At 39.5% G+C, this 24,179-nt stretch overlaps 1 protein-coding gene across 1 annotated transcript in view; it reads left to right on the top strand.

Moving 5' to 3' along the window:
- Positions 1-24,179, top strand: part of STK31 (serine/threonine kinase 31) — a 94,990-nt gene that overhangs the window by 43,064 nt on the left and 27,747 nt on the right. The window contains exons 11-16 of the mRNA XM_073333714.1: positions 608-730; positions 7,116-7,295; positions 12,076-12,192; positions 13,304-13,423; positions 13,882-14,013; positions 23,871-23,972. Coding sequence (XP_073189815.1) covers positions 608-730; positions 7,116-7,295; positions 12,076-12,192; positions 13,304-13,423; positions 13,882-14,013; positions 23,871-23,972 — 774 coding nt within the window. The remainder of the gene's footprint in view (positions 1-607; positions 731-7,115; positions 7,296-12,075; positions 12,193-13,303; positions 13,424-13,881; positions 14,014-23,870; positions 23,973-24,179) is intronic.

Here is a 24,179-nt window from a genome sequence, read left to right as displayed (position 1 = left end):
CACTCTACTAGAAAGGTGGGTCAGAGAAAGCTGAGGTAAAACTGTGGAATTGCAATATTCTATGTTCCACAGTCACAAGACAGTTTCTAAATATTCCTATGTTGTAAATTTTTTGGAGCAAGGACTGACATAGTAAATGTGTGTACTACATCTAGTCAAATGGAACCCCTAATCATTGAAAGGGATCTCTCAGTACCACTGTAATATAAATAATCCAAAAGAAAACTTGTACATGTTAGATGTTTCAATAGCAATCAAAATCCACCAGGTATGAACTCAATCATACGGAAATCAACCACTGTGTTTGTACTCTACTAGCTTGTATTGTAGGCATGCTTAGATGTGATGGATACAGCATTTCCAGCGGTGGATATAACAGGAATGCTGATCCCCTGAAATAGTGCCTAAAGCCTGTAATTTCATGTGTCACTCATTCCTATTCTAGTGTGATGCATTGTAACCTAACTAGTTAAGCTCACTTTTTATAAACAGGAAGCAATTTTACTTCATAAGGAATCTGAAGGCAAATATCTTGATATCATTTCTTTTTATGTTGTGCTTGCAAGGAGTTTAGAAGTGATCTCTGAGTGCTGTTTCTTCTACATAGAATGAAAGTGATGTCTTAATTCTCAAGAGAAATGAAGTGCAACAGAATTTGTACTCTGCAGTGGAAGAATTCATTCGGGAAGTAGAAGAGCTACCTCTCTCTGAGCGTTCAACTATTTTGCAGGTTGGAAAGAAACTTCTTGCTATTATTATTAAACACCTCTAATCTGCTCTTCAATTTTTTTTGAAGTTCAGTGTGTTAGAATTGGAGGTTTCAACAGCAATAAATTGAGCTTAGTGTATTACATGACTAGGCAGTACAACTTTTTCTACACCTTTCTGCTAAATTATCTCTATCATTTGATTTACTCCGTAATCACAGCAACTTGCAATACACTTTTTAAAAGTTCTAGTCATTTTTGTTCAAAATATGTAATTAGTCCTGTACTTTTACAGTGTATATGCTGAGGTTCCCTGTAGTGTTGTTTGTTTTTTTTTCCGCATGGTAGTGGGAAATTTTTTTTTCCACATGGGAAGTTTTTTTTTTTTTTCCACATGGGAAGGTAGTGGGAAATTACTTAAAACCATATACAGACATATTTTAAAATATTCAAAAACAGTTCAGCACTGAAAAATGGTATCAAACCTGTATTCCTGTTTGTGGAGTTCTTTCATTTGAAGACAAAAGAATGTGAAAACTAAGAATTGCTATAATCCAAAATCATTAAACACTTTTCATCTCTGTATTAAGCCTCAGCCTTTAACAGTTTACTGTTCTGACCCATAAACCATTAGGAAAATGACCAATTGCTGATTGTTTGTAAGCAGTGTGTCCCTGTAACCCCAGGAACTCTTCATTTGGTGTTGAAAAGGGTTTAGGCAGAGCAAACCAGTGTTCAGCACATTCACAGAAACCCAGCGAAACTTGGTTTCAGTCATGCTATCTCAGTCATGCTTTCTGTAACAACTTTGTCTGATCTCTGTTAGCAGCTAGAATGTTCTCAACACCATTTGAAGTGGGGAAGAGTGGTTAGCAATGGGTTGTCTTTTCTGGGGCAGACAAACCCTAATGTGTGTGCTACTTTTCACATCACGTGTGAATGAATGTCAATCAAGAAGAAATAAGTTGTGGTGATCAAGCTCAGTTCCCCTGTAACACATGATGGCTTTGAAACCTGGCCTGTGAAAGTGAGTGCTAGTATTGTATATTAGCTCATGGCCACCTAGGGCACATCTGCAATACTTTTTTCCCCCATTTTTTCCTTTTTTACTCTGTTGTGATAGACACACTTGAAAATGTGACTAAGTTTTACATTTGCAAAAAATTCTTTTATAACCAAAATTTCAGTATGTTTGAGGGATTTTTAATGAAGAAACTTTATTGTAGTGAATAATGACAAGCAAATATACATTCTTCTTCATTAAGCTGTACCACTCAAGATCATAGTAACAATGAGTCATCTGAGTACATGCAAATAAATGAGAACCCAAACTTCGGCCAACCTGTTCAAGTCTGGCACGGATCTGATCAACATGTCAATAAAAATTAGCATTAGTTGAAAACATTTGAATTGGGAGTGTTTTTAAATAGTGCATTCAGAAGTACAGTTATATCTAAAAAATACTTGTTTTTCTGATTCTGCTGCTCTACTGCAGAACTGGATGTTCTTGATTCACTAGAAAATGAAGTCATATAAAGAGATTATCTGGGTCTGGCATCATTGGAAAGAATGAAATGTCTTGATCTAATAGTTTCAAATTAGAATAAAACTGATTATTTTCCTAGATGCATTACAAGATTGTGCTTCTTTAGCTCCACTAGGTGGTAGTCTTTAAACATTTTTTAGATTCTGCACCAGAATAGAATTGCAGCGAGATTTTTTTCAGATAGTTAATAGTGTTTTGAATGTTGAGTGCATTCAGACCTTCTCCTATTATTTGTGTTCAACAAAATAAACTTTTTTCTTGTTCTTTAAGATAAGTCTGCTGACAGACTCAACTAGTATTGGAAAACGGAGGGTGAAAGACTAAAATAATACTTCCAAATGCTAACACTGCCTTCATTATAGACTAGTCTAACACATAGCTGCTTGGGTTTTCAGTTACTGTGTTTACTCAGTAAGAGCAATTATGAAGAAATAAGATTCAATTTACAGGATTGTAACAGGAAAGTTTTCCTTGATAGCCTGATTCCTCATACAGATTATTTCTTCTAACTAGTTTTTCAATGTGACTAGTTCCAGACGTATTTATTACAGGTTTGGGAATAATATTGCAATAAAACTATTTCAGTTCAGAAAGTATGTTGTTACACAGACCTGTTTTCAGGTGCTAAGTAGCACTCTGAAATTAATTTTCTTTTCCAGATGAAATGTCTGTTTTGTTTCTGTCTGCTCTCAACCCAGAGGTTACTTCTCCAATCTCTTCACCAACCCCTGTGCACAAAATAAATTGTGGTAAATTCTTGTCCAGCTGTTCTTGAGAAAGTGTAAAAAAGGGTTTTCATCAGGCAGAAATTCTTCAGATGACTTTTGTGTATTCAAATAATTCAAATGGCTGCTATAAATTTGTCATAGACCTACCCCTTAGTTAAGAGAAGCATATTTTGCATATTTGAAGAGGTCTGGTTTAGAATGAAGTAGTAGAAAACCATCTGTTATGCTTGCGTGAATCTTATTCACTACTATCACAGTGGTCAGGCACACTTTTAAATAACAAAATAAATTCAGTGTCCCAAACTGTAGCAGTGTTGCATGTTTTAATATTGGGAGGTTTATTTACGGTCCCTACCACAGCTAGAAATCTGTTATGCTGCACATTTACAGTATAAGAGTCTAATTGTAAAAATATAATCCTATACAATGCTAGGTACATGTAATGAGGCTATTCTAGTTGTTGGAATAAGTATTTTCTGTCTCTTGTGTATCTAAATTCTCAGCCATCCTGTTGCATAATTTTTTTTTGTATTACAGTATTATATGTTATCGTATCTTGTGCATTCAACAAAGATTTACATCTGGTACGTTAACCTTGTAAGTTATGTTGTAGCAATGTTAGTATATATTATTGTTTCCAAAATCACTGGGGAACTGGACATGATCAACCAATCAGAATTGTGTGATCTACACCTGCAAGAAGGTAAGGAGTCAAAAAAGGCTGTTATTCAGGGAAGGGTACCCAGCTAGTCTCCTTCCTCTTCAGTCTTTTTTTTTTTTACCTCCTGAATGTATAGGTGATGCTTCAACCTTCTGATCTATGAAGGACAGTTAAGAGACAAGTATGTTATGAAAGATAATTGGAGGGGATAGTTTGCCTATAGCTAAATCCAGGTCTGAGGCACTGGCTGAGACTCCCCCTAGGAATAATCTTCTTCCCATGCTGCTGTCTCTTTCCATTCACCAGTGGCATGGAACACCTCTGCTACGTTTGGGTAAGGCCTCTAATGTTGCCACCCTGTGTGTGTGGGCGGGGGGGGAAGCCCAGGCTTCGCCTCTGCCTGTCCTCAGCTATCACTGGTGTGATGGGAGAACTTCAGCTATAGGCTCCTCTGTTCTCTATAGCTTCTGGTGATCTTGGGCTCCTTTCCACCCCCATCTCATGTAGCAGCTTATTCCTAAGAGGGAGGTCTGGATCAGGTACATACATGCCTCTATCCTGGTTTCTCTCCAGCTTGCTCTGTCAGCAGCGAGGGTAGTGGTACTAAACTTTTCCTGTCACACTCCCCTCTTATCAGTAATGGAATCTGGCTGTATCCCCCCTCCATTACTGCACAGTTGGCTCAGCAGAGGAGTTTGGGTGAAACTGGGCCTGGGGGAGCAACTGGGGCTAGAGGTGGAGCTGGCCTGGGGGTGGAGAGGGAATGAGGGCAGAACTGTGGCTGGGGGCAGAGTGGAGCTGTGGCTGGGGGTGGAGCTGGTCTGGGCACCTCGGCCTTGAAAGTTCCTCCATGCCTCCTAAGGGGGCATGCCACACAGTTTGGTGACTACTGAGCTAGGGGAACCTCTTAGTGACTTCTGCCACTTGGAAACGTATAATGGCAGGCAGCTGCCTAAGTTCTCTGCTACAGCAGGAAGCCTTATACAGGTTGCCCTTTCCTGTGGTTCCTGTTGTGCCATTGGGCCCTTTGTTGTGATAGCCTTGGGTTCTGCCAAGGGTACCCAACCCCTTTACTGAGCAGGTGCAGAGCCAGCCTCTTCTGGCTTCATACAGATCCATGCATTTCTTCATCCACAGTGGGTTCTTTGCCTGCTTTCTCCATTGTTTGCATCCACGGCAATGTGTGTATGTGTGGGGGGTTGTTCTGACTGTAGTCGGTTTACATTGTATGGGACGGATCATCAGTCAGCCAAGGGAATCTCCTTCAGCATACAACAACTTTCTGAGTTCAGTGCTTCATCCCTCTTTCCTCAGTCCCAGTTTTAAGACTCCGATCTGTGCTCCCTCATCAATTTCTCCTTTCCCACCCTCTTGATGCTCCAGTCCCTCTTGCTCCCTGATTCTTGTGGAGAGACCCTGTTGGCATGCCTCTTTGAATCCTGGAAGAGGACAGCTTGCTGGAGCCGTGTTAGTGGGAGAGTTGGGGTGGCAGTGTGAAGTACTATGCCTCTGATCAAGCAGAAGCTCTTATTGCTAGGATATTAGCATCTTTGGAGGAAAACAGCCATCTCTAAGAGATGCTGTTCAGTTCCCCATAGTGTTCCCTTTTTGCAAGGTTGTCACTGTTGGTAAGTGTCTTACTTCTCCCCAAGTGGCCAATAAGTATTTCTCTGACCTTAAGGTCAAAGTAGTGGGTGTCGCCTCTAAATCTGCTCTGCCTACTTTCTCATCACACCAGTGATGCTATTCATCCATAGAGAATCTGGGCCAGATTTGCAGTTGCTCTCCTTGCTGTCCTGGTTGTCACCATTTAGCATTGATCGCTCGAGTGCTGCAGTCTGGTCTTAGCAACTGGGTCACAGAGCTGACTGTCAGGGCCACAGAAGTGATCAAGTGGTCATTGGAAGACTCCAGGCAAGTGACATAGTTCTTGTGTAATGTCATTTTTGGTAGTGCCCAGTTGGCCGTCAGCTCTGTTGGTGTCTCCAAGCTTGGCTGCAGGCGAGTTTAGCTCTGGGACTAGAAGGATGACCTACCTGCAGAGATAAAGCTTGCTGCCAGATTCTTTTTAAAGGAGCTGAACTCTTTGGAAAAGGCCTTGGTAATATAACCTGAGCATTTTGAGGCCTAGGAAAACCCATTGTCTCAGTTTCCAAAACACCCTGCATCAAGCAAGCCTTTCAGCCTCATTCTCTCATGGTTATATTAAGTCCTTTTGATGCAGGGAACAATCTAGACAAGTAAAATCAGCAGTTCACCACCTTTAGAGCTCATGGTAGGAGCTTGCAAGCTGATGGGAAGGTGTTTAGCACAAAAAATACTGTCAGCCATTCAAATCCCCTTTTTCGGGGAGCACTTTATCTTTTGGTCAGAGAAAATCAAATGCCATCATCAAAAAGGAACGCACAAATATTCCCCAGTATGGAACTTCTTATCTAGGTGCACAACCCTAGGTTCAGAAAATAGCTTTTTGCCAGGATGTATCAGCAGACAATTGACCTAGCATTTTCTTCAATTTATTTGTCAGATTTTTTTTATTTAAAAGTGTGGGTTTGCTCCCTAAGCTTTGGCCTGAAAACCATCTCTTTCATGCTGACTTAGTCGTCTCCCCGTCCCCCCCAAGTTCCATATATGGAGGGAAACTCCACGTTTCAAGTATTTATGTTGTATTTAGATTGAACTGGAAGTTTCAGGATTGGAAAAGCCCTGTTTATTAGGGTCTTGAAAATGCATGGGGTAGGCGCCTCAGATACTGCAGTTTCTGTGTGGGATTGTTCTCTTAGATTATGACCAAAAGAGCTCAGGAGAGATTTGACTAGAGACCTGTGTCTCCTGGCATCAGTTTAGAATGTCAGAGCTGTTATGTGGTTGACACATCTCACGACCCACTTGTTCTCTGCATTTGGACCGCTCTGTAGGGAGCAATCTAAGGTGAGCTCCTTTTTTCTTAGTACTATTGGTCACATCCACATCCAGTTCTTGGTCACAGGGAAGAAGAGATTTGAGAAAGGGAAAATTACTTTATTGTAGTCTCTTCTCTCTCCCGCCCCCTCCCCCCACCTTCTGAATCCTGCTTTGCTCTCGCCTGTCTTTTGTATGCTATTAGATATGTCTGAAAGTGCTTGATTGGAAAGGCAGGAGCCTGGTTATGTAGATGCCACCATGATTCACAGACTTTTTGACATCTTACCTCTGGCAGGTGTGAGACATAGCACAGCCAGTTCTGAGAGGAAAGGAGGAGACTACACACTTAGTAGTAAATAATAGTGTAATTTGCGACTTGAGTAGGGTGTGGGTCTAGATTTTCAGAAGTGAAAAGTGCTGTAGTGAGTCAGCACACAAGCTTAATTCTTTCATTTGTGATCATACATTAAATGTCTTTTAATGGCCTATTTATAGGACGTCCATCAAGTTCTTTTCTGTTTGCATACCTGCTGTTTTTTTTTTTTGTTGTTGTTGCTTACCCTGTACAGGAACTGTCTGCTTCTCTGGAGGCAGTATATGGTCAAGCTAGTGAAGCAGATGACTCTGAGGAGGCATTTCAGCAGTTTTTTGAGTGGAAGCAAACTAAACGGGAAGAATTCAGTCGTGTCAGAAGTGGTACAAATGCTTCCCTACAGATTCTTGCAACATGGTTCAGTGGCATGATAAAGGTAGAACAGACTTTACTTCTATCCTGTAATGTATGTGAAAAAGACAGTTCTGCATGCAGACAGTAATCTTGTGCAATAGATGTTTTTGCCTGATAGGCTGACATTATGGGAGAGCTAAATACAAATTTCCATAGTTGTACTTATGAAGAGTGTGATTTGCTGCCAGTGTTTCAGTGCAAAAAGGACAGCACTCAGTGAGGACCAGATTACTATTTTAGCTCAGTACCTAATACGTATTGGAGTCAGCTGGTACAAAATACAAATGCATGCTCTTGGGTTAGAGGACATGTTTTGTGGTTCAGTTAAGTGTTTTCCTGGTCTGACCTAATATAAGCATATCATGGGGGGAGAAAGAACTGCTCAGTGCATTAAAATAATCTGTTCAGACTTTTCTGATGATTAAACAAAAACATCCTCATTGCTCCTTTCATACTACTTTTGAACTAAAGACTTGAAGGTAAATTAAAGGAATCTAATCAAACATCGGTGCTGAAATAGTCTGAGGAGAGAGAAACAAAAACAAGGATTACCAAATAAAAGAACAGGCTGTTTGTGATTTTAAAATGCTCTAGGTACAGATTACCTTTTTCTTGCCTTGAATGTTAGATGGAGGAATTAATTCAAATTGGAAGGTTGTTTGGTATTCTATTTTTATGTAGTATTGTTCCTGAGCTGATGTGCTGTTTTAATGCTATCTTATAGCTTCTTACAACAGTGCTTAGTCTATATCCAGCAGTTTACTCACAGTACATTGGGTAGGGTTCAGTTACCTCCCCTTCCTTCTCCACCCCCAAAAGAAATCAGAGAATCCTCTTTAGAACTTTGCCAGATCAGAATACTGACCCTTGCACCGCTGATACAAGATGATGTGCTTTAAGTGCATACCAGAAATAGAGCGTTATTTTGTTTTACTGGCAGTCAGGTTTATTTTCCTTGTTGAATTGTGGTAGTGGGTGCCGTAGAGGTTTAGAAGATGCTCCTGAATGGTGCTGTTGCAGCATTTTCTTTTAAGCTCTTTGGGAACTAGTCAATAATATTGTGGAGCAGCCTTTTGGATATATCTACACAGCCACTAATTGCCAGTGGCTGGCCTGGCTTGCAGGACTCAGGCTGTAAAATTGCTGTGTAGACATTCAGGCTCTAACTGGAGACTGAGTTCTGGACCCCATGAGAGAAAAGGGTGCCAGAGCCTGGGCTCCAGCTTGAGTCCAAACATGTACATCACAATTATACGGCCCTGCAGCCTGAGCCCTATGAGCCAGTCAGCTGACTCTGGTCAGCTGTGGATATTTAATTGCTGTGTAGACATACTCCGTTAGTCTGGAAGGTGTCAGGCAGTGGCTGCCTGAAGACAACTGCTTCTTAGGAGCAGTTGGACAATGGTTTGGGGCCAGGGAGAGGTAAGACTAAGACAATAAAAATGACCTGAACTTCCAAGGATGATTTAAAAGTGAAAAACGCAGTCTGCTTGGATGAGGAAGGAGAATATTATGAAGGTGAGCCATTTATTAACCATTAATCGTTTCAGCCACTTAGGCCTACTCCACACTATAGTATTTTACTATGCCTAAGTACTGCTGTGAACAGTTGGGTTACCTGACATGGTGAATGCTTTTTTGGTCGTCAATATAGACTGGAGTGGGCTGCATTCAGCATGATGTCAGTTAACATAATTATTCACAACTGTGTTGAGTTGCAGTTCAAGTGTACCAGACCTTAGAAACACAGTTACAGTTAAAGCAGTTTTAGTTACGTGACTGATATTATGTATGATCCAAAATAGTAATATTATCAAGGGGTATTTTTGTGTGCTGGTGTGACGGCACAAGCTGATGCATTCATTCAAATCTAAACTCTGAAAATAGTTCAGGGAGTTGGGGAATTTCCAGATTGATGTAGCTGTGGTTTTGGATGGGGGAGGGAGCTTTCAGCCCCTAGACCTTTCATCAGCTTCAGATGTGATTCCAAGATTTCTCCATTGCAACTGGCTGGATATTACAGTTCCTGTTTTTGTGAAAAAAGGGTGACCAAACTGGACAGAGAAACTATTTTAGTTTTTGTTTTTGTTTTGTTTTTTAAGTTCCTTCAAATGTTTACTACTTTCACTGCAAATCCATTCTTAATATGAATCCATGTCTGTTTCCATGAAACCTACAATGAAAATGGCAGACCACAGCAGAGACATTGTGGCTATCATTTTCAGAGGTTGGGTGGTCATTTTCAAATGTACTACTCCTGACTTTTTGAGCCAATGTGTTCTTCAGGCCTGCATTGTTACATACCTACTATAATTTTGTTACATACCTACTATAATTTTAGCTTTTTATTTTGTGAAGTTCTTAAAATTAAAGCAATAACACATTTTCAAGATCTGCAGTTATACTGAATATCCACTGTTATGAGATGGTTGATTGAATGAATCTGAATAGGGCAAGTATGTAGTATAGCTTTCTATCTCTGGTGCATATGCTGTGTATTAATTACAGAGATCAGATTCCCATGTTAGTGTGGTCGCTGCTGTTAATTTAATACTCCTACATGCACAATGAGAGAGAAAGCTATTTATCTAAAATATTTGGCATAGCAGTTAATATTTGGTGTAGCCACAGGCTAATCTTGCTCCATTGATTTATTCTCTGCTCTATGGCACCCTAAACTTCATGCACAGGGGCAAGTTAAATTGTTTTCTTTGCAGGAAAAGCCTGTGCTTCATGTTGTGCACATCTAGGAGTTCATATAGCACAACAAACCAGTCACTTGTGTGCTCCTTTACTGTGATCTCTGGAACAGCCTTCGGTGTAGGAAGTACAGAATTCCTCCTATTTCGGAATAACACCTCGAGAGCTCCTTTACCTCAGGGCTCACTAGAATGTTTTAATTTTGGAAGTATGCAGCTCTTTTCATTCCCCCACACCCCGATCCACCAGCTGTTAAAATGTAACATGGACCCCAAAATACATTTGTGCACAATCTGCTTCTTATTTTTCATTAAAATGGTTCAGCTGCTTTGTTCACTTCACTTAAAAACGACTTGCTTACAAAATCGGACCTAAAAATATAAAAGTGTCACAGCGCACTATTACTGAAATTGCTTACTTTCTTATTTTGCCTGTATTAAATTTTAGTTTGTACTGTCTTCGCTAGTGCTGTTTATGTTTCCTGTTGTTAAAACTAGCAAATATCTAAATGAGTTGATGTACTCCCTGGAAGATCTCTGTGTTCCCCCACGGGTATGTTTACTCCTGGTTGAGAACCACTGGGCTAATTTGTTAGTGAAAATGTTTTAATCCTGTGGTGATAGTACATTGAAAAAGCTGCGCTAAGCACAGTTTCACCACACTGAGTTCAGTAACCAAGCAAGCTCTGATTACAGCCTTTGTTTCTGTAATGAAAGGTCTGGGTAATAGAATACATCAGCTATCCATGTGTCCGTTTCACTTACAGTTAAGCACTATGCAAGAGCAAGGTGTGCATTCCTGGGCTATTGGTACAAAACTTGTGTTTTGTTAAGCATGAGGCAGAAACAAGCATCTTTGGCCACTTTGCACCAAAGGCTCTGAAGTGCTTTTTGCTGTTGGAGCTTTTTAAAAAAAAAAAAATCTTACAGCAACTTAGAGCAATTAACAGCTTCAGAAATATTTCTTTCTCTCTCTCTCTCTCCCCTGCAAATATATCTCCACTATCCTTTTTTCACATGTGGCAAAAATTGCTTAATTTAGCTTTGATGTTGCTTTATCTCCTTTTTTTTTTTTTTTTTTTTTTGGATTTTTACAGAGGGAGAAGCCAACTAACAGCTGTTTAAGCATTACTAGATGTTGTCAAAAGGTTTCTCAATAATGAAACCTAAAAGTGCCTGTGTAGAAACATGAAGATGGGGAAGGGAATGGGTTTAACTGAAGACATCCTCTTTATTTTTCTCTGGAAAGATGATTAAAAACACAAAATGAAAGGCTCTGTCAGAGAAACTAAAGGGTTGTTTAACCTGTACCCCTTTCAGGAAACTGATTTGCCTTTTGTACCCCCAAGTTTCACCTCACTTAAAAACTATTTGCTTACAAAATCAGACATAAAAATACAAAAGTGTCACAGCACACAAGCACTGAAATATTGCTTACTTTCTCATTTTTACCATATGATTATAAAGTACATTTTGACCCTCAGGTTGAGAAAATCTGATATAGTATCTAGGGCAGTAAAAATAAATTGTATGAAATTTTAGTTTGTACTGACTTCATTTGTGCTTTTCATGTAGCCTGTTGTAAAACTAGGCAAATATCTAGATGAATTGATGTACCCGCTGGAAGACCTCTGCTTACACCCAGGGGCATGCATACCCCTGGTTGAGAACCACTGGATTAACCTACCAGTTTTGTTTTGGTCATTTTCTGTTTCATTGTGTGAGTGAGAAAATATGTTGTTTTCAACATCAGAGACTCAACAGGTGATGGATTTGTGATTCCTCTGCCACTTACATTAGGTTTAGTTTGTAATTTAGATAAAATCGGGATGAGGTTTGGAAAAAAGAACCGGAGGGAGGCAGGATTCAGTTTACATTTCTTTTCTAGTGATGAGGCACAGTCTATGGTGTACATTTTCTAGGAGTTGTATCAGCTACAAGTCTCAATCAGCCAATAAGAACCTGGCATTAGACTCTGATGGCCTGATTTCCAGAAGCGTTTGGCATTTGTGCCGAAGCCCTGTTTTAATAGGAAGTACTAATTCTTTGCTGGTATTGTGCATTAACTTGTAATTATAGCATTCAGTTCTCTTTCCCCTCAAGTTTTTTGACCTGACATCAGAAGTATCTTTGAAGTCAGAAGAAGTGGTTGGTAACGTGGATGAAGTTCTTGAGAAGGTTGAGTCAGATATCTGCAAAGAGCTGGAGATTTCTCTAGTTGTAAGTTCTTATCTCTATTTGTGCGTACTTCTGAATGTTTTACACAACTCTGATCCCAGTTACAACTTTTAATTTATGTATGGGTTGCTATTAATCATTGCAACTTAGGCAGTATCTTTTTCACAGAAATGAGGTGGAGAAGGCGTATTAAGTGTTACATAGGTTGTCCTCTGGTGATGTAAGTGCCAGCATTGTACAGTGGCCTGAGCATAGGAGTGGGAACTAGGAATTCCTGAGTTGTAATCTCAGCTCTATCTCTAGCTTGCTGGATTGCCTTGTGAAAATCAGTGCCCCATCTGTATAATGGGAATAATACTTCAGAGTGCTGTTGTTAAGTTTAATGTAAGTGTGCTCTGAAAATGTTAAGTGTGTTAAGTATTGTAGTAATTTAGATAATTTAGCCTGTTTCCATGCTAGCTCTTACTACAGTATATTCTCTAGTGCTTTGTCCAGTCTTAAATGGTTTCCACCACCTCTCCTTAAAGACTTACTCCAGTCTGCTCTGATTAGGAAATGTTTTCTGATGTTCAGCCTAGTTTTATCACTTCACTTATTTGTCTTTCATGATAAAGAGGATTGCCCCATTCTCTTCATTTTGATAATTCTTCTCTGAACTCCTTGCACTGTCTCAACAGTACAAGTCCCTGCTGTACCAAAGAGAAACAGCCAGGAACAGAAATTGAATCAGTCTCTTGATAACATAATGCTACTAGAACATCAGTTCAGTCAACACTTATTTTGACTGCAGTCTGCAACAGAGCAGGTGACTTGCTTTTTAGAGGTGAAGATGATGCACATCTTGACATTTAGTATCCATAAAAACTAAGCTGTTAGGCTTTCTTATACAGTACAAAATATAACATGACAAAAATGAAGCTTTTGTATGGAAATGCCAATCAGTCTTTATTTTACTGCAACTCTTTGGTGAACTTGTAAGACTTGTGAACTTTCCATTTCCAGTCTCCTCAAGAAAAGAGATAAAAATCTGACATTAGAGCCATTCCATTAACATTGGTATTTTCAGTAGAATTTTATATCTTAGATGTTGACACTTACAAATTGAGAATAACTGCAAGCCTTTTATCTACTTCTTATGTGTAATTCTACCCAGGCGCAAGATGAGGCAGATAAGGAAATAATCTTAAATGCTTACAATAAAGTTATACAGAAGATCCGTCAGGAGCAACATCTAATCACTGTAGTACAGAGCAAGTATTTAACCAGTGTTGAGGTCAGTTTACCCCTTTACCTGCTTGTCTGTCACACTGTTCGATATTTTCTGAACTCATTTCTTTTTTAGGGTGTTCTTTAACATTTCTTTTTATATTGAAGATTATGTGTGTCTGGTTCTGGTGGTAATTTGCTTTTTATTTTGGAAATAAGAACTGCTCGTCTCCTATTCTTAACTTAAAATTTAGAAATGCTTTTTATAAATAAGTAACTTAAGATCTGAGTCTACAAACTCTTTTTAAAAATTCATGAAGTATAACTTTAAGGAGACTGTTGGTAGATGACTTTTTCCTGAAAGATGATTTAAGATTGTACTTGTAAAGAAGCCTGCTCCTATAGGCAAGTAGTAATCTGTCCTACAAAAACTAAATTAAATAGTAGACTTCAGCCAGTCTTTTCTAAATGTATTAGGACATGTATGTAAATACATTCACTAACTATTTCATTTTTTAAACTTAGTTTAAAAAGCAGATTGCGGAATGGTTGAATAAAAGCCCCAACATTGACAATTTGTTCTCAATTAAGAAGACTTTGAAAAATGTAAAGGCACGACTCAGATGGAAGTTGGTTGAAAAGAGCAACTTGGAAGAAGTATGGAAATGTTCCCCCCTTTTTTTTTTTATTTGGAAACATATTACAGAGACATTAAATTGCTTATCCCAGTTAAGTGGTAACCAGTGGTTATAGTTTGCTAGATTGGAGATGTTTCCTTTAAGTTCTGACTAAACAGGCATTTATTTGAAGACCAATTTTAAGTTAAGTAGTTTTGACTCAAAAAGCTGTGGAGCTTTTCAAATATATTCCATAGTCCAGGCCTGGGTAGCTTTGAAGTCAGCCCTTTTTGGGAAGGGAGAGAGTTTTGTGTAGTGACCCAGTCATATTTCATGTCATATTAAGCAAGAATATCATCTATCTTACTTTCCAGTGTTCACTGTGTGATCCCTTTCACCTTACTTGGTTTCTCAGATTCCACTTTTGTTCACCTTCCTGTGGGTTATACTTTGGTGTTCATCTGTCACTTCAGGTTTTTATATGAATATTTTGTGTCTCCCCTATTTAAGTGTGCGAAACCATCCCTGGGTGACACCACTGTTTACCTTTCTCCATTCTGAAAACTGACCACTTATTCCTACCCTTTGTCTGCTGTCTTCCAATTTTTAAAGGATGCCGTTTGTCTCTAACCTCTTATTTTACTTTTTACTGCAGAGTTCCAAAGGGATCTCATAAAACTGACTGACTTGGAAACAAAATGGCAAATATAATTCAATGCTGATAAATGCAAAGTAGTGCACATTAGAAAACATAATCCCAACTATACATGGAAAATGATGGGATCTATATTAGCTGTTACCACTCAAGAAAGAGATCTTAAAATCATTGTGGATAGTTTTCTGAAAACATCTGCTCAATGTGCAGTGGCAGTCAAAAAAGCTAACAATGTTAAGAACCATTAGGAAATGGATAGATAATCAGACAGAAAATATCATAATGCCACCATATAAATCCATGGTGTGCCCAAACATTGAATACTGCATGCAGTTCTGGTCGCTCCATCTCAAAATAAGATATATTAGAATTGGAAAAGGGACAGAGAATGGCAACAAAAAAGATGGGCTATGGAACAACTTCCTTATGAGGAGAGATTAAAAAGAATATTCATGTTGGAAAAGAGATGACTAAGGGGGCATGCAATAGAGGTCTATAAAATCATCAATGTTATGGAGAAAGTGAATAAGAAAGTGTTTTTTACCCTTCCACGTAACACAAGAACCAGGAGTCACCCTAAGAAATTAATAGGCAGCAGGTTTAAAACAAACAAAAGGAAGTACTTCTTCACAAAACGCACAGTCAATCTGTGGAACTCGTTGCCAGGGGATATTGTGAAGACCAAAGTATAACTGGGTTCAAAAAAGCATTAGATAAGTTCATGGAGGATAGATCCATCAATGGCTATTACTTAAGAATGTAAAGGATGCAACCCCATGCTCTCGGTGTCCCTAAGCCTCTGACTGCCAGAAGCTGGGAGTGGATGATGGGATGGATCACTCAATAATTGCCTTGTTGTGTTCATTTCCTCTGAAGCATCTGGAATTGGCCACTGTTGGAAGACAGGACAGTGGGCTACATGGATCATTGGTGTGACCCAGTATGGCTGTTCTTATCTGAAAGAACAAGAACTCTAGATATATGTGTCTTACTACTCCCAAGAGTTTATTTACAGAAGACACCATCCTTACCTCCAGGAGTTTACAATCTTGAGTTTTAGATGTAGCACAGGTGAGAGTGACACACCAAAAAGTAATTGGGTAGGTCGGATGATGGTTACAGTAATGCCATCGTGCATATATTCAGTTTACACATATGCACATTTTGATGTTTTTTTTAAACCACATATGCCTCAGTGATTGTGAGCACCGTAGAGTCGAGCTTTCAAGAGAGATTTAAAATGAGAGAGGCTAATGGACCAGAGAAGGAAGATGATTCCATATATAGGGAATGGCATACTCCCTGCCCCCACCAAGTGATGCTTATGGGAGAAACAGGTGAATGGGCTATGAAGACTAGCGTCCTTGGTAGAGAAAGGTGGAGCAATTACACTATAAGAGACAGAAGGTTTGGCAATTGGAAGGGAAGAGTTAAGTAGGGCCTTGAAAAGGAGGACATAAGTTTTTTAGAACTCTAGTCATGCAGATACCTGAGGCAGTTCAGACTTTTCCACGATACTCTTACGGTTTTGTGTACATTCCTTCCACCGTCTCACCAGATTCTCTTCCTCTGGACTGTGAGACAGAGAAGCGATTCAGCACTCCCACCTTATCTATCACAGCCCAGCATTTAAAGATGATTTTGAGATCACTGTCTTCTCTTCTTTATTGAGCCAAAATTTCAGGGCCTTATTTCTCTGAATAGCATCACTTGCCATGCACCTTTCTTCTGTTAATTCTCCTTTCTTCCAGCATGGCAGAGCTGGCCAAAGGAATCGAGCTGAAGATCAACCTCGTTGTCTGTCTGCAAGAAGATATTCAGTGGAGCCACAGAAGAGAAGTTCTGAGGTGATTGCTCCCAGCCCAGAGCCCTCCCTGAGTCAGGAGGAAAAGGCTCTTTATAGACAGCTTGTTGAGGCTTCTGTGTCTCTCAACACCAGCCAGAACTCCCCCAGAAACACCTCCACTGCTTGGTCCTACTCAGCTCTTGGGAGTCTGGAGAGATCAGTGTTGTCACTGATTAAGAGTTCTTCAAGGGTAAGGCACTAAGTCGCCCCTAATCCAGTCTCCCTCAAAGGGAGAAAAAAATCTCAGGTTTGCATCTCAGGTTTTTAATGGGTTAATTGAGTCGTCAGTCAAGGGATCCGTCATCCTTTCAGACAGTTGTTCTTCCCAAGAGGAGGATTTGGGATCTCTTAGGGGCAGTCCCCTCCACTTCCTCCTCAGTTCTGTATTACATGATGAGGCACAACTGGGCTCAAAACAAATTGTCATTGCCCAGGCTAAGACTTCAAAGAGAACACTAGGCTAGGAGAGACTGATCCTCTGGGGATTCTTGCTCTGCAAAATACATTAGAAATCCAAAAAAGGCTTAAAATAACACTGGAAACAAGCACAGCAGGTCTTCAGCTCCTTGGGGGACCCTGAAGTAGGGGAACTGTTAGTTTTGGATCAGGACAACACCGAGGAACAGATGTGCTTGAAGATTGGCCTGAAGGTCGGTGGGCACTACTGACATCTAGTCGGAGAAAGAGGACGTGAAAAGGGTAATATTTCTTCAATTCAAAACTAATAATTTGCTATCTCCTTATTTCTCCTTCAAGAAGATCACAAGGAAGAGCTGGAAAAAGGCCAACAAAGGGAAGAGGCTGAGTCTGATAGCCTTCCAGGTTCTAGAATTCCAAGATTCTCTCTTCATACTTCCTCAGCTGTGGTGTCCCTGTAAAGGACATGTTAATTTCTGCCAAGGGGAGATGTCTTCAATACCTTCAGGCAGGAAGATGGAAGCTGCCCTTAGAAGAAAATTAGAAATGTTAGCATAGCCCTTTGAGTCTCATTGGTCATTGCGTGCTTTGTGCAGCCTCAGTATTTTGATGGGATGCCCTTAAAGAGCTTTGACCCGCACCCCCCAAAACAAACAAACAAACAAAAAAAACATGTCAGTACTAGATAAAATATCCCTGATGATGTGTTCATGGAGGATAGAGCCATCAGTTCTGTGAGGCTGGCAGCAAGAGTTATGAGAACAAACTAAGTAGTCAGGTGCCAACTCCTACCAGTCCAAAAAGTCAGTATGTCTGCATCTGAGCGCCAACCTCCATCCAGCTTCCAGGCCATCAGGCAGGATCATCCTACTTCTTAGACTCCTGGTTCAAGCAGTAGCACAGAAAACTACAACCAAATTTAAGTGCTCTTGTGACCCCATGTGCCAGGTTGCAATATCACTCCGATATGGTCTGGCTGCCTCTCCATTATGCCAGCAGGGAGGGGGCTCGTCTGTTACACCACTCAGATCTGGTGAGAGGCCAGCTGGGGAGGGGTGGGGACCCCCTCATGTTGTGTGCCTCTGCCTAGTTCTGATTCTCAAAAGGTGGGGGCTTGTCCCCCTGTTTAAATGGGGGGGCATGGCCCCCCCCCCCCCGGTCTCTAGTACCCAGGGGTTCAAGTTGTCCCATGCTGGAGGGTGTATTAGTGAAAAAGTATCTTGTGTTGTATTCTGGAGCTTCAGGCTCCTGCACATCCTTTCTTTTCCACTCTTTCCAGCCTCAATAGACAGTGACAAGCACCCTCAAGGAAATTTCACACCTTCTAGAATTATTTGCGACAGAGGCTGTTCCTCAGAGCAAAAAAGTCAAGGGCTCTAATCTCTTTTCTTCACAGAAAGAAAAAGAACTGACTGAGTCCAGGTGCAGTTAGACTTTAAGAGGCTGAGTGGATTGGAGGAGAAGACTGAATACAGGATGCAGACTTTCACTTCCCTTTTGCTACACTCTCCCTCGGAGAGCTGATAATGGACCTGGCAGGAGCTTATCTGCATAGTCGTGGAAGGCCCTGGTACACGCAGTTCCTTCAGGATGCTTATAAAAATAGCCACTGTCAGTATAAAGTGTTACCATGCGGTCTGCCCTCCACACACAGAATGTTAACAAATCTACTGAGAGAGATAGTGTCCTGTCTGAGGAGTCTAGGGACTCAGGTGCATCTTTTCTTAAACTAAATACTTACCTCGTACAATCTTACAAGAAGCAACCTAACCAGACCTGCATGCTGTAGGGACATTTGTCTGTGTCAAACTTAAAGAAGAGCTCTCTGATTCCCTTTCAGAGAACCATCTGCCAGGCTTGATGCAGAGACAGCATGAACATAGCACAGGAAAGGGTGACAAGATTCAGGCACTGATCTCCTGGGTGTCGAGGAATACCATGTGTATTCATCCGTACCAGCTCCTAGGGTTTCCAATCTCTTTGCGGTAGGGGTTATTCCCTGGGTAAAGCTGCACTAGAAAGATTAAAGGATTGATTTTAAAGGCCTGTAACAGTTTCCAACAGGAGATGGAAAGGAATGTGAGGATACCATACAGTGATCAGGTCCCTAAGTTGGTGGAAACAGCAAATCCATGTGATGGTAGCATCCTTCCTCCACAATCCAGAATCCAAAATTGTTACCGTGGATATTGATGTTGCAGGTTGCTGACACACCATGGGGCACAGGGGAAGTCATCAAGGTCAGAGAGGCTCCTGAGAAACTAATTCCTAGAGATCAGAGAGGTGCTAATTCTTTGAGACTTCCAGGACCGTCTGAAGGACGACCATGCACTCGCTCAGTTAAACAACTCAGTGACTATGACATACATAAAATGGCAAGGGAGCACAAGGAGGTCAAGTTTAAACACTGTAGTAACACACAGACTTCTTTGAGCAGAATGTCTCCATTAGAGAGATTCCACATAAAAGTGATGCTGAACACACAAGCAGACAACCTCTGCAGTCAACAGATGAACCACTCAAATGGTCACTGAACCAAGAAGTTTTCCAGCTATACTCAAGTAGTTGGGGTACCTTCCTCCCGTTTACCTATTTATATCTAATCCAAGCCCAAGAGCGAGAGTCATCTGTGGGGAAGGAGGTACAAGATCACTGGGGACAGATGCTTTGGCTAATCTCATTTCTCTTTCCTTCTAATTTTTCCTTACAGAGTGCTACATCCCACATGGAGGGGAGGGTAAGATCCAGAATGGACAATTGTTAATGTATTACCTTTCCCTTATTGCCCTCTCCCCCCAAATTTGTCCCACTCAAGATAAGGCCTTCAAGTATCCTTTGTGATGGCCTCTTCCATGCATGTCAGTAATATAATGGAATAAGGCTTTACCATGAAGCTTATATTTAATCTGTTCATAAGAATTTAGTGTTTCCACTCAACACTGGGAAATAGTCATCTGGAGAGAGTATGCAGTGTTGTTCATCCCAGGATATTAGAGAGACAAGGTGGGTGAGGTACTATCTTGTATTTGACCAATGTCTGTTGGTGAGAGAGACAGACTTTTGAGCTACAAAGAACTCTTCCTCAGGTGTCAGAGGAAGTGCTCTGTGTAGCTCAAAAACTTGTCTCTCTCACCACAGACATTGGTCCAATAAAAGATATTACCTCACCCACATCATCTGGAGAGATGGCAGAAGCGGTTTAGCCAAGCACTGGCACCTCAAGAATAAGTCTTACTCTCTAGCCTTAGTTATTTGCAGGAAGATAGGTGCAGCTCATATATTTTTGAATGTGAGATCAGTAGAAGAACTGATCTGGTAAATCTGTTACCAGATTATTTCCATTTATTTTAGTAGAGGCTAATGGAAAAATTCAAAGGGTGATGTAGTTTAATTGGGCTAGGAAGATACTTTTAGCTGTCACGTTTTGGGTGGACTGGATGGTGATATGTAGGGGGTGGAGATCAGAGAGGAAAGGTAGAGGTAACAGTTGAGATGAGAGATGTTTAGGGTATGGATGAGTGTTTTCACTGTCAGGATATCAAGGACAGGTTGGATCTTCTAAATGTGTAGAAGTACTAGCAAGTTTTAGGAGAATGAGAGAGGAGACCAAACTGATTTAAAATTAGAGTTGGTCAGAAAATGCAGTTTAGTCAAAACCAAAAGGTTTCTTGAAATTGTGTAGATTTCACTGAAATTTTGTGTGATGGAATTTTTCTTTTTTTTTTTCTGCAGTGTCAAAACATCCTGTTACTGCACTTTTCGAACTAAACATTTTGATTAGGGCTGTCAATTAATCGCAGTTAACTCACACAATTAACTCAAAAAAATTAACTGTGATTAAAAAAATTAATCGTGATTAATCACACTGTTAAACAATAGAATACCAATTGAAATTTATTAAATATTTTTGGATGTTTTTCTACATTTTCAAATATATTGATTTCTGTTAAAACATAGACTACCAAGTGTACAGTGCTCACTTAATGTAATTTTTTGATTACAAATATTTGCACTGTAAAAATGATAAAAGAAATAGTATTTTTCAGTTTACCTCACACAAGTACTGTAGTGCAATCTCTTTATCATGAAAATGTAACTCTGTTGTAGATTTTTTGTTACATAACTGCACTCAAAAACAAAACAATGTAAAACTTTAGAGCCTGCCAGTCCACTCAGTCCTACTTCTTGTTCAGCCAATTGCTAAGACAAACAAGTTTGTTTACATTTATGGGAGATACTGCTGACTGCTTCTTATTTACGGTGTCACTTGAAATTGAGAACAGGTGTTTGCATGGCACTTTTGTAGTTGGTGTTGTGTTGGTGTTGCAAGGTATTTACGTGCCAGATATGCTAATCAGTCATATGTCCCTTCATACTTCGGCCACCATTCCAGGGGACGTGCTTCCATGCTGATGATGCTCTTTTTAAAAAAAAAAAAAAAAAAAAAGTGCGTTAATTACATTTGTGACTGAACTCCTTGGGGGAGAACTGTATGTCTCCTGTTCTGTTTTACCCGCATTCTGCCCTATATTTCGTGTTATAGCAGTCTCGGATGATGACGTAGCACATATTTGTTTTAAGAACTTGCACAGCAGATTTGACAAAATGCAAAGAAGTTACCAATGTGAGATTTCCAAGGAAAGCGAGAGCACTCAATTCAAGGTTTAAGAATCTGAAGGGCCTTCCAAAATCTGAGAGAAATGAGGTGTGGAGCATGCTTTCATATGTCTTAAAAGAGCAACACTCCGATGCGGAAACTACAGAACCCGAACCACCAAAAAAAAAAAATCAACTTTCTGCTGGTGGCATCTGACTCAGATGAGGACAATGAACATGTGTCGGTCATCTCTGCTTTGGATTGTTATTGAGCAGATCCCGTCATCAGCATGGACGCATGTCTTCTGGAATGGTGGTTGAAGCATGAAGGGACATATGAATCTTTAGCACATCTGGCACGTAAATATCTTGCGATGCCGGCTACGACAGTGCCATGCAAATGTCTGTTCTCACTTTCAGGTAACATTGTAAACAAGAAGCGGGCAGCATTATCTCCTGCAAATTGTAACCAAACTTGTTTTGTCTGAGCGATTGGCTGAAGTAGGACTGAGTGGACTTGTAGGTTCTAAAGTTTTACATTTTTAAAATTTTTGAAGGCAGTTTTTTTTGTACATAGTTCTACATTTGTAAGTTCAACTTTCATGATAAAGAGATTGCACTACAGTACTTGTATTAGGTGAAATGAAAAATACTGTTTCTTTTGATTTTTACAGTGCAAATATTTGTAATAAAAATAAATATAAAGTGAGAACTGTACACTTTGTATTCTGTTTTGTATTGAAATCAATATATTTGAAAATGTAGAAAACATCCAAATATATGTAAATAAATGGTATTCTATTGTTTAATAGCACAGTTAATCACGCAATTAATTTTTTTAATCACTTGACAGCCCTAGTCGTAACAAAAGTGATATTTAAATCATATTTTAGATCCAGAGGTAATACTACATTGAGATTAACTGGAGCAACTCACCTCTCAGAACTATGTACTAAAACTGCATCAGTTTACAATCTGTTCACATTCTGAAGATGGTGTTGGCAAATATAACACCTAAGGGCCTTACTGTTTAACAGTGCGATTAATCGCGATTAATTTGAATAACAGTGCGATTAATCGCGATTAATTTTTATAATCGCTTGACAACCCTAATTTTGATTTGTCCGTTTGAAAGGGCTTTTTGTTTCTATTTTTTTGTTTTATATTCTGAATTATAATATAAAATTTTAAAAAGTCAAAGTGAATATGTAACACATTTTCTTTCACAAAGTATTATGAAATTTTCAGGTTTTGTTCCAAATTGGAACATAAACAGATTTTGAAATCTCAGACTCCTCTGTGAAATGGAATTTGCATTTCTTTCCCCAGGTCTATTTAAAACATTTCCTATTCCAGGCCTAATCTCCTGTTGCCAGATAGGCAAGTGTTTGCGTTCCTACTGAGCAAGTACCACCTGGCTTGATAAGTTCACGCTTAACCATGTAGATACACAAATGTTGATTTGCGTATTTGCATCCATCTGTGTGGTTTTCAATATAAAGAAAAGTTTCACTGTTTGTTTCAGAGTAGCAGCCGTGTTCGTCTGTATTCGCAAAAAGAAAAGGAGTACTTGTGGCACCTTAGAGACTAACCAATTTATTTAAGCATAAACTTTCGTGAGCTACAGCTCACGATGTAGTGGGCTGTAGCTCACGAAAGCTTATGCTCAAATAAATGTGTTAGTCTCTAAGGTGCCACAAGTCCTCCTTTTCTTTTTTCAATGTTTGTGTGTCCCTCACATGTCTTTCTAGGCCAGTGTGCCTGCTCTGGGTCTGAAAATCGGACTCAAAGGTTCTAGTAATGTATCTGATAGAGAATAGTTTAAAAAAAATTATAGGAATCCTATGGAAAAAAAAAGTTCCTCCTCAGAGAGAAAGAGAGACGGATCTCCAGTATGTGCTACTGAAGTGAACACACACCCTCCAGTCTGATTTTTTCATCTCTCTTCCTGTCCAGGTTCTGTAAAGTTTATTTCTAAAATGAAGCCAGTGGCCAGGAACTTTCAGATAAAATCTAAATCTAGTGTAGCATCTTGTCCAGTCATTCAAACCCCTAATTTTATTGTAACAATAATTTAGACTACCCACCTGGGTGAACTGAATGCCCTTTCTAATCATTAGATTTTATTGGTGTCCAGAGGATTTCCAAAAAGGAGAATGAAGAAAATTACAGCAAATAGGTAATTTAGAAAAGCAAAAAAAGAGGTCTGATGATGTTCGTAACTTTCCTTCATCCTAGAATACTTTTGAGAATAAACTGCATTCTCAAATTATAATGTGATATGGAAGCTACTTTTTAGGTCTTATGTACTAGGTTACATTATATAGTATGATAATTTCTTGAGAGACATATACGATGGTAATTTTATTGTTTCTGCATTCAGTCTGATGATTACAGTGAGTATGAAATAACAAAAATAAAAGAAGAAATCACTGGACTGAGGAATAGTCTCATTCAGGAAATATACAATGAACAAGAAGAATATGTAAGTATCAATTATGTAAGCAGCTTAAACTATGTAGTTTATATGAGCTGCATTTACATATACATTTATAAATAAATAAATTTGTTATAAAATTTGTTATATAAATAAATTTATTAGTCTCTTTGTTAGCCACAAGGACTCCTCGTTGTTTTTGCTGATGCAGACTAAAACGGCTACCACTCTGAAACCTATTTACATTTCAATTGC

Source organism: Lepidochelys kempii, chromosome 2 (genome assembly GCF_965140265.1).
Source record: "Lepidochelys kempii isolate rLepKem1 chromosome 2, rLepKem1.hap2, whole genome shotgun sequence".
NCBI classification, from domain to species: Eukaryota; Metazoa; Chordata; order Testudines; family Cheloniidae; genus Lepidochelys; species Lepidochelys kempii.
This window is presented reverse-complemented; position numbering and strand designations above follow the sequence as displayed.